This window comes from Somniosus microcephalus, chromosome 6 (genome assembly GCF_052327205.1).
Source record: "Somniosus microcephalus isolate GS21.2 chromosome 6, FLI_Smic_1.0, whole genome shotgun sequence".
Lineage (NCBI taxonomy): Eukaryota > Metazoa > Chordata > Chondrichthyes > Squaliformes > Somniosidae > Somniosus > Somniosus microcephalus.
The window spans coordinates 247608539-247622280 of record NC_140992.1 but is presented as its reverse complement, the minus strand read 5'-3'; the positions used below and the strand labels follow the sequence as shown (position 1 = coordinate 247622280).

At 42.4% G+C, this 13742-nt stretch overlaps 1 protein-coding gene across 1 annotated transcript in view; it reads left to right on the top strand.

Annotated features, from left to right (window-relative positions):
• Positions 1-13742, top strand: part of pmfbp1 (polyamine modulated factor 1 binding protein 1) — an 840874-nt gene that overhangs the window by 160977 nt on the left and 666155 nt on the right. The window contains 1 exon segment of the mRNA XM_085991731.1: positions 689-811. Within this exon segment, the coding sequence (XP_085847857.1) occupies positions 689-811 (123 nt within the window).

Below are 13742 nucleotides of genomic sequence, written 5' to 3'. Positions count from 1 at the left end.
AAAATGTAAAAGATGTGTTTAAAATGTAATAAGCAGTAATTGAGTTAATATTGTGTTCTTTCTTATAAATGGATTGCTTTAAAGATTGATTTTCTGGCTTTTCCCTTCTCTTTACAAGCCATTAATTATGTCATATTCTTCTTCTCCAGCTGTGAGGCTATGACAGATTGGTCTGGTGGGAAGTTTCAGTGGAATAGACCAAAATAAGAGAATGTTTACTTTTATCTTGAGGTCCTATCTGTTCATATGAGGGCGGGGGGGTGGGTACGCGGGGTTATTTCAATACCATTAAAGCTTTCAACAAAGTCACTGCAGCAAGAATAATCCCTTATTTAAATTAAATTATCTTGTTCAATCGCAGTAAAACTTCTAATTTGGCTGTTTAACAGATTAGAGATTTGCATACAAAAGTTTATCGTAGTTTATTATACATTGTAGGAAGTCTGTGCAGTACAAGAGGTGACACACTTCTTCCCTCCCATTGCTAGCACCACAATATTACAAACAGTTGTATTTTTTCTTTTACCAAGCAAGAATTCTAAAGGATTCTTTGCCACCCATGGCAGAGTTAAAATGCTTTAAAATGTCTCTAGTTGTAAACATAATTGTTGCAGATTAACAAAGGTCAGATTTCCAGTGTGATTTAAATATTCAAAATCTACTTGGGATTTTTTATCTCTCTTTTAAGGATTTGAAAATTAAACTTGGGTCTTCTGAGAATGAACTGTTAAGGTTACAAGGAGAGAACACAAACCTGAAGACAGATAACTGCAATCTGAGGACTGCTACCCAGCACACCAGACCAGGACAGGTGCTCGATTTCAAATTATTCTTTCAGCAACTGTTCACTTATTTTATGTCCAGTGCTTTCTACATATGGAATCAGATTTTATGAATTAAAGGTTCTATACAAGAAGTTGGGGTTCTTTTAACCGTACCAATTGACTGCAATTTAGGTCCCATTTTTCACTTACTTTGAAATTTCATCCCGAGTGTATAAAATGAAACGGTAGTGTTAATGAATTAGTGCTCTTCTGAGGTGGAGTTTGACTGAAATCCCCTGCACTCCTTTCTGTTAAGGTATCAAATGTCATGAAGCATACCTTGTATACGTTATTCTGTCTGTTATACTTTTTATAATCTTGCTAAATTTTCACTCTGTTGATGAAGTTCAAATAGAGGGAATATTTGTTTGGCATGCATTAGTTCTTTGAAATGAATGCATTATTGATGTAAATATTTGTGCTTTATAAACAAAAACAATAATCTGTTATATTTATACTTAATCAAATACTGTAATCCTCTCGGAAAATTAAGATCCATTTTGCATGGAAATAAATGAAGTATAGCCAATATGTCATCCATACCAGTTCACTGAGTCTCAATGAACCCGTTTTACAATATTTTCAAACCTGCTTTTAGAAACAGGGTGCAAAAAAGAATGGTCTTTTACAGTACAGGTTATTGTCAAAAGGTATCAGTACACACACTTTTAATTTGTTAATGTTGCAATCTGGAGCCAAAATCTACCTGCTGGTTCAGGAAAAAACCTCATTGATATTGTGATGCAGTTTCATAAACAAGCTGATTTAAAAGAAAATGACATGACATGTCAGCTCACCAGTTGCTTTTGTTTCCCTTTTAACAATTTTTCCCTCAATTTCCTGATCTGGTACCCTACATTTAAGTAGTATGGCCACAAAAATGTATGGGCTGGGATCGCACCTGCTGGTGCCCGCAAGGGTATGAAGGATCAGTAGGAGGGAACCTTACTTGCACGGGGCTGGCCGGCGGACCACTGTGGGTGCATCTCTGCCCCACACTACATAAATGCAAGTTCTTTCTTTTCTTTGAAGGAAAAGTAGGGGTTCTTCACTTCAGCAAGCTGTTGTAAAGTACCATCTAGCTAAAGAAGAAAGAATTAACTTGCAATATTGCGCCTTTCACAACTTCAGGGCATCGTAAAGCGCATCACAGCCAATCAAGTACTTTGAAATGCAGTCACTGTTGCAATGTGGACAAAACTGGCAGTCTGATTGTGCACAGCAAGGTCCCACAAACAGCAATGAGATAATGATGAGACAATCTGTTTTATTGATGCTGGTTGTGGGATGAATGTTGGCCAAGACACTGGGAGAATTCCTCTGCTCCTCTTTGAAAAGTGCCATGGATATTGTATGTCCACTTGAAAGGGAAGACAAGACCTTGCAGGCTATGGGGAATGGGCAGGGGAGTGGGACTAGCTGAAGTGCTCTTGCAGTGAGCCGGCACGGGCTCGACGGGCCAAATGGCCTCCTTCTGTGCTGCAACCATTCTATGATTCTATGACATCCTCTCTCTCCAGCACTGACATTCTCCTTAACCAATACTGCCACCCCACCTCCTTTCTTTTCTTCCCCATCTTTCCTGAACACCTTATATGCAGGAATATTTAAAACCCAAACCTGCCCTTTTTTGAGCCAATAGCATGTTACTATTTAATATATATTTGAATCTGTATGCATTAAAAATGCTACGTAAATTCACTTTCTTCAGCTCTTCACTCTATACAGTAAATTCAGCAACAGTTTTATCATTGACATTGCATACAATCAAATAGTCACACCAGCTCCATTATTTAATTGTAAAAAAATAGAACTTGGGTGTATGGCCCATAAAAGTAAGTCTCCACTAAGGCACACACAATTTTTTTTCCTTCAGGTACTTATCCAATTCCCTTTTGAAAGCCATGATTGAATTTGCATCCACCACCCTTTCAGGCAGTGCATTCCAGATCATAAGCATTTGCTGCATAAAAAAGTTTTTTCTCATGTTGCCTTTAGTTCTTCTGCCAATCACCTTAAATCCGTGTCCTGGAGGAGTCGAGGACAGAATCTATTTGGTTAGAGTTAAGAAATAATAGAGGTGCCACCAACTAGTGGGAAAGATATAGAGGAGTAAATTTGCAGGGAAATTACAGAGAGGTGCAAGAACTATAGAGTAGTGATAATGGGGGACTTCAATTATCCTAATATAGACTGGGATAATAATGTAAAGGACAGAGAGGGGGAAGAACGTCTGAAGAGTGTTCAGGAGAACTTTCTTGATTAGTACATTCCTAGCACATCGAGGAAGGAGGCATTGCTAGACCTGGTTCTGGGGAATGAGGTAGGTCAAGTGGAGCAAGTGTCAGTAGAGGAACATTTAGGGAACAGTGATCATAAGGTTTAGATTAGCTATGGAAATGAACAGGGAGAAATCTAGAGTTAAAATACTTAATTGGAGGGAGGCAAATTTCAGTGGGATGAGAATGGATCTGGCCCGGGTAAATTGGAATCAATGATTGGCAGGCAAAACTGTAGTGGAACAATGGGCTGCCTTTAAAGAGGAGATGGTTCTGGTACAGTTGAGGTACATTCCCACAAGGGGGAAAGGTAGGACAACTAAAGCCAGAGCTCCCTGGATGACAAAAGAGATAGAGAGTAAGATGAAGCAGAAAAAGGGCGTGATGACAGATATCAGGTTGAGAATACAAGTGAGAATCAGACTGAATATAGAAAGTTCAGAGGGGAAGTGAAAAAGAAAATAAGAGGGGCAAAGAGAGAGTATGAGAATAGATTGGCAGCTAATATAAAAGGGAATTCAAAAGTCTTCTATAGGCATATAAATAGTAAGAAGAGAGGTGAGGCCAATTAGGGACCAAAACGGAGACCTGGGCATGGCTGAGGTACTAAATGAGTACTTTGCATCTGTCTTCACCAAGGAAGAAGATGCTGCCAAAGTCACAGTGAAAGTGGAGATACTGGATGAGATAAAAATTGATAGAGGAGGTACTAGAAAGGTTTTCTGAACTTAAAGTTGACAAGTCACCAGGACTGGATGGGATGCATCCTAGGATGCTGAGGGAGGTTCATGAGGAAATTGCGGAGGTACTGGTCATAATCTTCCAAGCCTCCTTAGATACTGGGGTGGTGCCAGAGGACTGGAGAATTGCAAATGTTACACCTTGTTCAAAAAAGGTTGCAAGGATAAACCCAGCAACTACAGGTCAGACAGTTTAACCTCGGTAGTGGGGAAGCTTTTGGAAACGATAATCAGGGACAAAATTAACAGTTACTTGGACAAGTGTGGATTAATTAAGGAAAGCCAGCACGGAATTGTTTAAAGGCAAATTGTGTTTAACTAACTTGATTGAGTTTTTTGATGAGGTAACAGAGGGTTGATGAGGGCATTGCGGTTGACGTGGTGTATAGGGACTTCCAAAAGGTGTTTGATAAAGTGCCATGTAATAGGCTTGCCAGCAAAGTTGAATCCCATCGAATAAAAGGGACAGTGGCAGCATGGATAAAAAATTGGCTAAGTGACAGGAAACAGAGAGTAGCTGTGAACCGTTGTTTTTCTAATTGAAAGAAGGTATACAGTGGTGTTCACCAGGGGTCGGAACTAGGACCACTGCTTTTCTTGATATATATTAATGACTTGGACTTGGGAGTACAGGGCACAATTTCAAAATTTGCAGATGACACAAAACTTGGAAGTATGGTGAACAGTGAGGAGGATAGTGATAGACGTCAAGAAGACATAGACAGGCTGGTGGAATGGGTGGACACGTGGCAGATGAAATTTAATACAGAAAAGTGCGAAGTGATACATTTTGGTAGAAAGAATGAAGAGAGGCAATATAAACTAAATGGTACAATCCTAAAGGGGGTGCATGAAGAGAGAGACCTGGGGGGTATATATATGTGCACAAATCGTTGAAGGTGGCAGGGCAGGTTGAGAATGTGGTTAAAAAAGAATACAGATCCTGGGCTTCATAAATAGAGACATAGAGTACAAATGCAAGGAAGTTATGATGAACCTTTATAAAACACTGGTTCGGCCTCAATTGGAGTATTATGTCCAATTCTGGGCTCCGCACTTTAGGAAGGATCTGAAGGCCTCAGAGAGGGTGCAGAAAATATTTACAAGAATGGTTCCAGGGATGAGGGACTTCAGTTCCGTGGATAGACTGCTGAAGCTGGGCTTGTTCTTAGAGCAGAGAAGGTTGAGAGGAGATTTGATAGAGGTATTCAAAATCATGAGGGGTCTGGACAGAGTAGATAGCGAGAAACTGTTTCCATTGGCGGAAGGGTCGAGAGCGAGAAGACACGAATTTAAGGTGATTGGCAACAGAACCCAAGGCGGCATCAGGAAAAACTTTTTTACACAGCGAGTGTTTAGGATCTGGAATGCACTGCCTGAAAGGATGGTGGAGGCAGACTCAATCGTGGCTTTCAAAAGGGAATTGGACAAGTACCAGAAGGAAAAATGTTTGCAGGGCTACAGGGAAAGTGCGGGGGAGTGGGACTAGCTGAAGTGCTCTTGCAGAGAACCGGCACGGGCTCGACTGGCCGAATGGCCTCCTTCTGTGCTGTAACCATTCTATGATTCTAACATACAATTCAGCCTCTTAGACCTATTCAAGAAACTGATGGAATGTACATAGAAACATAGAAGATAGGAGCAGGAGTAGGCCATTCGGCCCCTCGAGCCCGCTCCGCCATTTAATGAGATCATGGCTGATCATCCAAATTCAGTACCGTGTCCTTGCTTTCTCCCCATATCCCTTGATCCCTTTAGCCTCAAGAAATATATCCAACAACTCCTTGAATATATTTAATGAATTGGCCTCAACTGCTCTGTGTGGCAGAGAATTCCACAGGTTCACCACGCTCTGGGTGAAGAGATTCCTCCTCATCTCAGTCCTAAATGGCTTACCCCTTATCCTTGGACTGTGACCCCTGGTTCTGGACTCCCCCGCCATCAGGAACATCCTTCCTGCATCTAGCCTGTCTAGTCCTGTTAGAATTTTATAAGTTTCAATGAGATCCCCCCTCATTCTTCTAAACTCTAGCGAATATAAGCCTAATCGACTCAATCGCTCCTCATACATCATTCCTGCTATCCCAGGTATCAATCTGGTGAATCTTCGGTGCACTCCATGGCAAGAACATCCTTCCTCAGATAAGGCGACCAAAACTGCACACAATACTCAAGGTGCGGTCTCACCAAGGCCCTGTACAACTGCAGCAAGACTTCCTTGTTCCTGTACTCAAATCCTCTCGCTATGAAGGCCAACATACCATTTGCCTTCTTAACCGCCTGCTGCACCTGCATGCTTACCTTCAGCGACTGGTGCACAAGGACACCCAGGTCTCGTTGCACTTCCCCTTTTCCCAATCTATTGCCATTCAGATAATCTGTCTTCCTGTTTTCGCCACCGAAGTGGATAACCTCGCATTTATACACATTATACTGCATTTGCCATGCATCTGCCCAATTACCCAACCTGTCCAAATCGTACTGGAGTTTCTCTGCATCCTCCTCACAGCGCACACGCCCACCCAGCTTTGTGTCATCTGCAAACTTGCACATGTAGTTCCCTCGTCTAGATCATTTATATATGTATATTGTGAATAGCTGGGGTCCTAGCACCGATCCCTGCGGTACCTCACTAGTCACTGCCTGCCACTCGGAAAAAGACCCGTTTATTCCAACTCTTTGCTTCCTGTCTGCCAACCAGTTCTCTGTCCAAGACAGTACCTTACCTCAAATCCCATGTGCTTTAACTTTACACGCTAATCTCTTATGCGGGACCTTATCGAAAGCCTTCTGAAAGTCCAAATACACCACATCCACTGGTTCTCCCTTATCTATTCTACCAGTTACATCCTCAAAAAATTCCAGTGGATTAGTCGAGCATGATTTACCTTTTGTAAATCCATGTTGACTTTGCCTGATCCTGTCACTGTTCCAATTGCGCTGCTATTACAGCTATTATAATGGACTCTAGCATTTTCCCCACTACCGATGTCAGCCTTACCGGTCTATAATTCCCTGTTTTCTCTCTACCACCCTTCTTAAATAATGGGGTTACATTAGCTACTCTCCAATCCATGGGAACTGTTCCAGAGTCTATAGAATTTTGGAAGATGACCAGCAATGCATCTACTATTTCTAGGGCCACTTCCTTAAGTACCCTAGGATGTAGATTATCAGGCACTGGGGATTTATCGGCCTTCAATCCCGTCAATTTCCCTAACACCATTTCCCTACAAATACTGATTTCATTCAATTCCTCCCTCTCATTGGACCGTATGTTCCCCGACATCTCTGGGAGGTTATTTGTGTCCTCCTTTGTGAAGATAGAACCAAAGTATGTATTTAATTGGTCTGCCATTTCTTTGTTCCCCATTATAAATTCCCCTGATTCTGACTGCAAGGGACCTACACTTGACTTCACCAATCATTTTCTCTTCACATGTCTATAGAAGCTTTTACAGTCAGTTTTTATGTTCCCTGCAAGCTTACTCTCATAATCTATTTTCCCTCTCTTAATTAATCCTTTTGTCCTCCTTTGCTGAATCCTAAACTGCTCCCAATCCTCAGGTTTGCTGCTTTTTCTGGCCAAATTTTATGTCCTCTCCTTGGATCTTATGCTATCCCTAATTTCCCTTGTTAGCCACGGTTGAGTCACCTTTTTTGTTTTATTTTTATGCCAAACAGGGATGAACAAATTCTGTAGTTCATCCATGCAATTTTTAAATGTTTGCCATTGTCTATCCACCGTCAACCCTTTAAGTAACGTTCCCCAATCCATCCTAACCAACTCGCACCTCATACCATCGTAGTTTCCTTTATTTAAATTCAGGACCCTAGTCTCTGAGACAACTACTTCACTCTCCATCTTAATGAAGAATTCTATCATATTATGATCGCTCCTCCCCAAGGGGCCTCGCACAACAAGATTGCTAATTAATCCTTTCTCATTACATAATACCCAGTCTAAGATGGCCTGATCTCTAGTTGGTTCCTCAACATATTGGTTCAGGAAGCCATCCCATATACACTCCAGGAATTCCTCCTCCACATTATTGTTACTAATTTGGTTAGCCCAATCTATATGTAGATTAAAGTCACCCATGATAACTGCTGTGCCCTTATTGCATGCATCTCTAATTTCCCGTTTAATGCCATCCCCAACCTCAGCATTACTGTTTGGGGGTCTGTATACAACTCTCACTAACGTTTTCTGCCTCTTGGTATTTGTCAGCTCTGTCCATACAGATTCCACATCATCAGAGCTAATATCCTTCCTTACTATTGTGTTAATCTCCTCTTTAACCAGCAATGCTACCCCACCTCCTTTTCCTTTTTTCCTGTGCTTCCTGAACATTGAATACCCCTGGATGTTGAATTCCCAGCTTTGGTCACCCTGGAGCCATGTCTCCGTAATCCCAATTATATCATATCCGTTTACATCTATTTGCACAGCTAATTCATCCACCTTATTACGAATGCTCCTTGCATTAAGACACACAACTTTCAGACTTGATTTTTTAACACTCGGGGAAAAATTCAGTTGGTTGCGCCTCCTGTTAGCGCCTTAAGAGGGTGCCAAGTGGGGCGCAAAGCAACTAGCGCCCGGGCGCGGCGATATGTGCCTCTCGCGAAATTAACTAGACATTTTGCGGCGGCGCTAATCATTACCGCCACGATCTCCTCCGATCGTGATGTCAGTCGAGTGCGCAATGCCCCGGTATATTGAGTGGCGCCCCCTGCCTTACTGCCTGCCGCTAGCAATGACAGGTTGAGGCGTGCGTTCTGCAGTCAGAAAGGGACTGAGGGAGCGCTATTTAAAGGCGACCACTTCCTGCCTTTTTTTGTTGGTGACATTTTTGCACCATGCATTCTGAGAGAGAGAGAGACTTCTGGAGCGATTCAACGCTGTGTAAAGGAGTTTGGGGTAATGAGCAGCACTTTGCAGGTTCATTTTGATTTGCCCTTCCTTGTATCGATGTAGAAGAGACTGTGGGGGCTGCACTGTGAGCTCTTTCCCTGGGTCTCTCCATTGTTCTTTCCAGCAGATTTGATGTACAAGACTCTCCAGGCTGAGATTCAAGGCTGCAATGAGCAGGATGTGGATGGAGAGCAAGATCAACCCTCCCCTTTAAGAACTGGCTGGTGCCATTGTGTCTGTGTTCCATTGCTGACTGACATCACATGAGCTTTGGCTGCCCTCTGAGGTAGCGCCTCGCTCCTCGGCCATAGCGCCTTAAGAGGTGTAGCGCCTGATTTAGTGCTCCAATCACCTCCAGGGGCGATAAAAGCCAAGTTTGCTGTCGGAGGCGATAATTAGCGCCAGGCGCTAAACTTTGCGCACCGCCAATAATGGCGCCCCAAATGGGGCGATACCGAATTTTTCCCCCTTAGTCCTTTTAGAATTCTTTACTGTGGCCCTGTTTGATTTACACCCTTGATTTCTCTGCCTTCCACTTATGCTTTTCTCCTTCCTGTCTTTTGTTTCTATTCTTGCTTCACTTTCCTCTGTCTCCTTACACAGGTTCCCAACCCCCCTGCCATTTTAGTTTAAACCCTCCCCAACAGCACTAGCAAACACTCTCCCTAGGACATCGGTTCCGGTCCCGCCCAGGTGCAAACCGTCCAGTTTGTACTGGTCCCACCTCCCCCAAAACCGGTTCCAATGTCCCAGGAATTTGAATCGCTCCCCCTTGCACCATTCCTCTAGCCACGTATTCATCTGAAATATCTTTCTATTTCTACTCTGACTAGCACGTGACACTGGTAGCAATCCTGTGATTACTACCTTTTTAAGGTCCTATTTTTTAATTTACTTCCTAACTCCCTATATTCAGCTTTTAGGACCTCATCCCGTCCATTGGCAGAATTCCTAAATCTAGCCATAGGTTGACAATCTAAAATAAGTCCCACTTTTATATGCAGTTAGGATTGCTCTCCCTTGCTGCTGCACCTTTTTTCTACAGGCAGTTGCAGAGGATTTTATGGCTTTCTACCTCAGACCCTCTTACAAAAACTTTGCTTTCATAACATTTCCTATAATTCATAATATTAAAAGGTGTGCTGTCTCAAAATGTGCTTGTGTATTGTACAAAGTTGAAAGTTACTCAGCTAATGCGACTGAATGCAAACCACTGAAATTCTCAGTCTGTAAGGATAACTTTACTGTTGGTGACTGTTCTGATATCTAAAAGGCTGACTCATGGATTATGCAAATATCAAAACAAGGAGCTGCCAAAGCATGCATAGTTTCAGTTAACTCCAAGTGACTCGTGATAGTTGCTTTAATTCTCATAAGTACTTCACTTTTAGTCCAGATTGTTCCTGTTCTGCTTAAAGAAGTAGTATTCTACATCTTTTCCTGTATATGTTGAAATTCAAAGGTATGATACATTAAATCTTCCCATTATTTCTCAATACCATATTCAATATGAAGACATTTTATATATAGTTGTTTCCATATACATTTAGAATGAATATACATTTTTCTAGACTTCTTAATAAGATGGTGGTTGATTTTGGTGTTCCTGTTGTTAACGGTACTCTGATTTAAGTAATAGCATTTATATTTGGTTGTATAGGCAGGTTAAATAGAAAAATCTTTTTTTATGTGCATTGATTTTTGGCATAAGGTCAAGTCCACACAGAGAACATTTCCTTTTCTGTTCATTTACTTTGCGAGGTTAGTGTTGGCTGAGAGTTCTTGGATGCACCACTGGCACATCCCATTGAATGGTAGAATGCATAGCTGCCTCCACAGTTCTCAACACAGTATGTTTGTGATTACTATCATCATCATGCCATATAAAAGAGATGCTTAAAAGAAATGAGATAAACCAGCACTTCAGGAATGGAAGATTAGAAGGCAAGTCAACTTGTGTTGCTCTTATGTATTTTCTAACATTCTGCCCAAAAAAGAGATATTGTTAAGGGCCTCAACAGACAGATCAATACATCCATGGGTCAACAAAATGATCAATGCAGTTAGCCATGGAATATCAGCTATAAAATAGGTTCCTTCCTATGTAATAATATGAATATTAGTAAAGCTATTAATAGATGGAAAGTACTTTTGTTTTTGTTGGAAAGAGCTTAACATCTCATTTTGAGCAAGTAACTGTGGACTTGATAAAGAAACCTGTTTAGAGTTACTGTTTAAACCTCATTTAGTACCGATAACCTATGACAACGCCACAATTAAACTGGATGTTCGCGTTCATCACAAGTAAACATTTCATCATAGAGAAATATTGAAGCTCAGTGGAAGATTGTTGAAATAAGTAACTTATTTAGACTGAGGATTTGAAATCCATTAAGAAGCTAAGGAAGACGTAACAGTGAGTCAAAGTATTCTACAAAGATTTCAGTACTGCCCTGAAGACCAGAATGTTTAGTGAATGTACAGAATTTCTGTTTTCTGTTTCCATTGTATGTTAGTTAACTTCATTTCAAAAGTGCAAATTGGGTCCACAAAACATTATTTGTGGAAGCTAGCTAATGGGTTGCTAACTTTTAAATAAATTTTAGGCTCCAGTAATATTAAAAGCCACAGTAGCCCTGGCTATGAAAATGTCAAAGGAAAGGTGGGTGCAAGAACATGGGAAAGATGAAATAATCGGTGCAATGAGAGAAAAAAATAACTTCTGTTTATATGGTACCTTTCATGATCTCATAACACTGTCCAGCCAATTAATTACTTCTGCAATGTCATCACTATTGTTATGTAGATGAATATGATAGCCAACTTGCAGGCACAGAGGGCCTATATCTGTGTTGACGGTATTGGTGGATGGTTGAGTAGTGCCATATTACGTTCACGTCTATCTGAACAGGCAGATGGAGCTTTGGTTTAACATATCATCCGACAGTGCAGCATTCCCTCAGAAGAGCACCAAAGTGTCAGCCTAAATTATGTGGTCAAATCCTGGTATGGGGATTAATCCCACATCTTTCTGACTCAGGTGATTGTGCTGTCCTGGAATACTTTCCACTTGCCTTGATGAGTGCAGCTCCAACAACACTCAAGAAGTTCGATGCCATCCAGAACAAAGCAGCTCGCTTGATTGGCACCCCATCCCCCACCTTAAACATTCACTCCCTCCACCAATTGTGCACCGTGGCTGCAGTGTGTACCATCTACAAGATGTACTGCAGCAACTCGCCAAAACAGCGACCCCTACCACCTAGAAGGATAATGGCAGCAGGTGCATGGGAACACCACCACCTGCAAGTTACACATCATCCTGATTTGGAAGTATATTGCCGTTTTTTCATCGTCGCTGGGTCAAAATCCTGGAACTCTCCCTAACAGCACTGTAGGAGTACCTTCACCACATGGACTGGAATGGTTCAAGTAGGCGGCTCACCACCACCTTCTCGAGGGAAATTTGGGATGCGCAATAAATGCTGGCCTTGCCAGTGATGCCCACATCTCAGAAACGAATAAAAGAAAAACTAGACAGTCTGCACCTCCTAAAGGTGAGTTGCCTTCTCTTTGATCAAAAATGGTAAAAGATCTCCAGCACTAACACAAATGGCTCAACAGGCCGGGGAAGGGGCACCCACGGTCTGGGATGCAGCACTCTAGCTTTATGCAGGAGGTCAACACTGGAAAAGAGGACCTCTACCTACAGGGGCCAGGAGGCCCTCCAGAAAGAAGGATGTGGGACCAGATCACCGAAGCAGTCACTGCCAGCAGTGTCGCCCCCCAGGACCTGGCTCCAGTGCCCAAAGAAGTTTCATGACCTCAGACGAGTGGTCAATGTCAGTGAATGCATCTTCAAAAGCTATTTCCTACCAACTTCACTACTAGCCTCAAACTGCTCAATGCGCGATCCCCCCTCCCCATCACTTCACCTAGCAACAATCTCTATTAAACACGAGGCACACCTCACATTCCTGGCTTCACCTCACCCCCTTGGAGGAGACGGGGCATGGCTGAGCCCTTGGCCAGCGGCAGGGTTGAAAGAATACAAGATGCTGGTATCCTCATATGTTGTCCTCCGCCTCACATCCCACTTTCCCCCTCATCGTACATTCTCTTCAGATTTACAAGCTGCACATGGTGTAAGCATGCACCTCTTGCTTTACCTCCCTCCCCTCACCACAATCCTACACCACAACCCTATCCTTGTGCCTTCCTCATTTCAGGCACCCAAGAAATCCAGCCTGCCCAGCCAATGGTTGAACAAGAAAACAAGGTCGTCCTGCAAGGCCATCTGCAGTCTCCCCCACTGAAAGTCAGCAGCCTTCCACCAGCCATGCTGCAGCCACTGGGGTCACACTGTGTAACAGCACTAGGATAGGCAAAGGCAAACGCCAGACATTCAATAAGGGAATGCACGAGGGGGCTTAGTTGATTTTTTAAATGTAATATTGGATGCATATATATGGATAAAGTTGGATTGGAAAGTTTGCTTTGTGGTGGCTTTTATTTCAGCATTGTGGCCACTACTCCAATAAAATATAAAGAAACCAGTACAAAAGCAAAAATCTAAACTTACCTTGTACTGGTTTCTTTACATTTTATTGCATCTTTCTCATTGGACCCCTCGGTAAACGTGTTTAGGGTCTCTCTACATGACCCTAGACATGGATTATCATCAAATACTCTCAGTATCACTTCAAAACATATTTCAAAAACTGGAGTTTTCAATGAAAGATTCTGGCTGGGAAATTGGAACCGTTTGCGTCGGCTTATTGCCGGTTTGGAAGAAAAAATGGTGGCCGCCTTGCATTTGCCAGCTTCTGGCGCGGAACGCGGCGGCTGCCATTTTGGGCAGGTCGGCAACATTGCCTGCACTCGCTTCACATATTTAGATGAGCCAGCTCGTGACGTCAATTGGCGTTTAACCATGAATTGACGCACGAGCTGGTATCTCTGATGGCGCTGCTCTCATTAA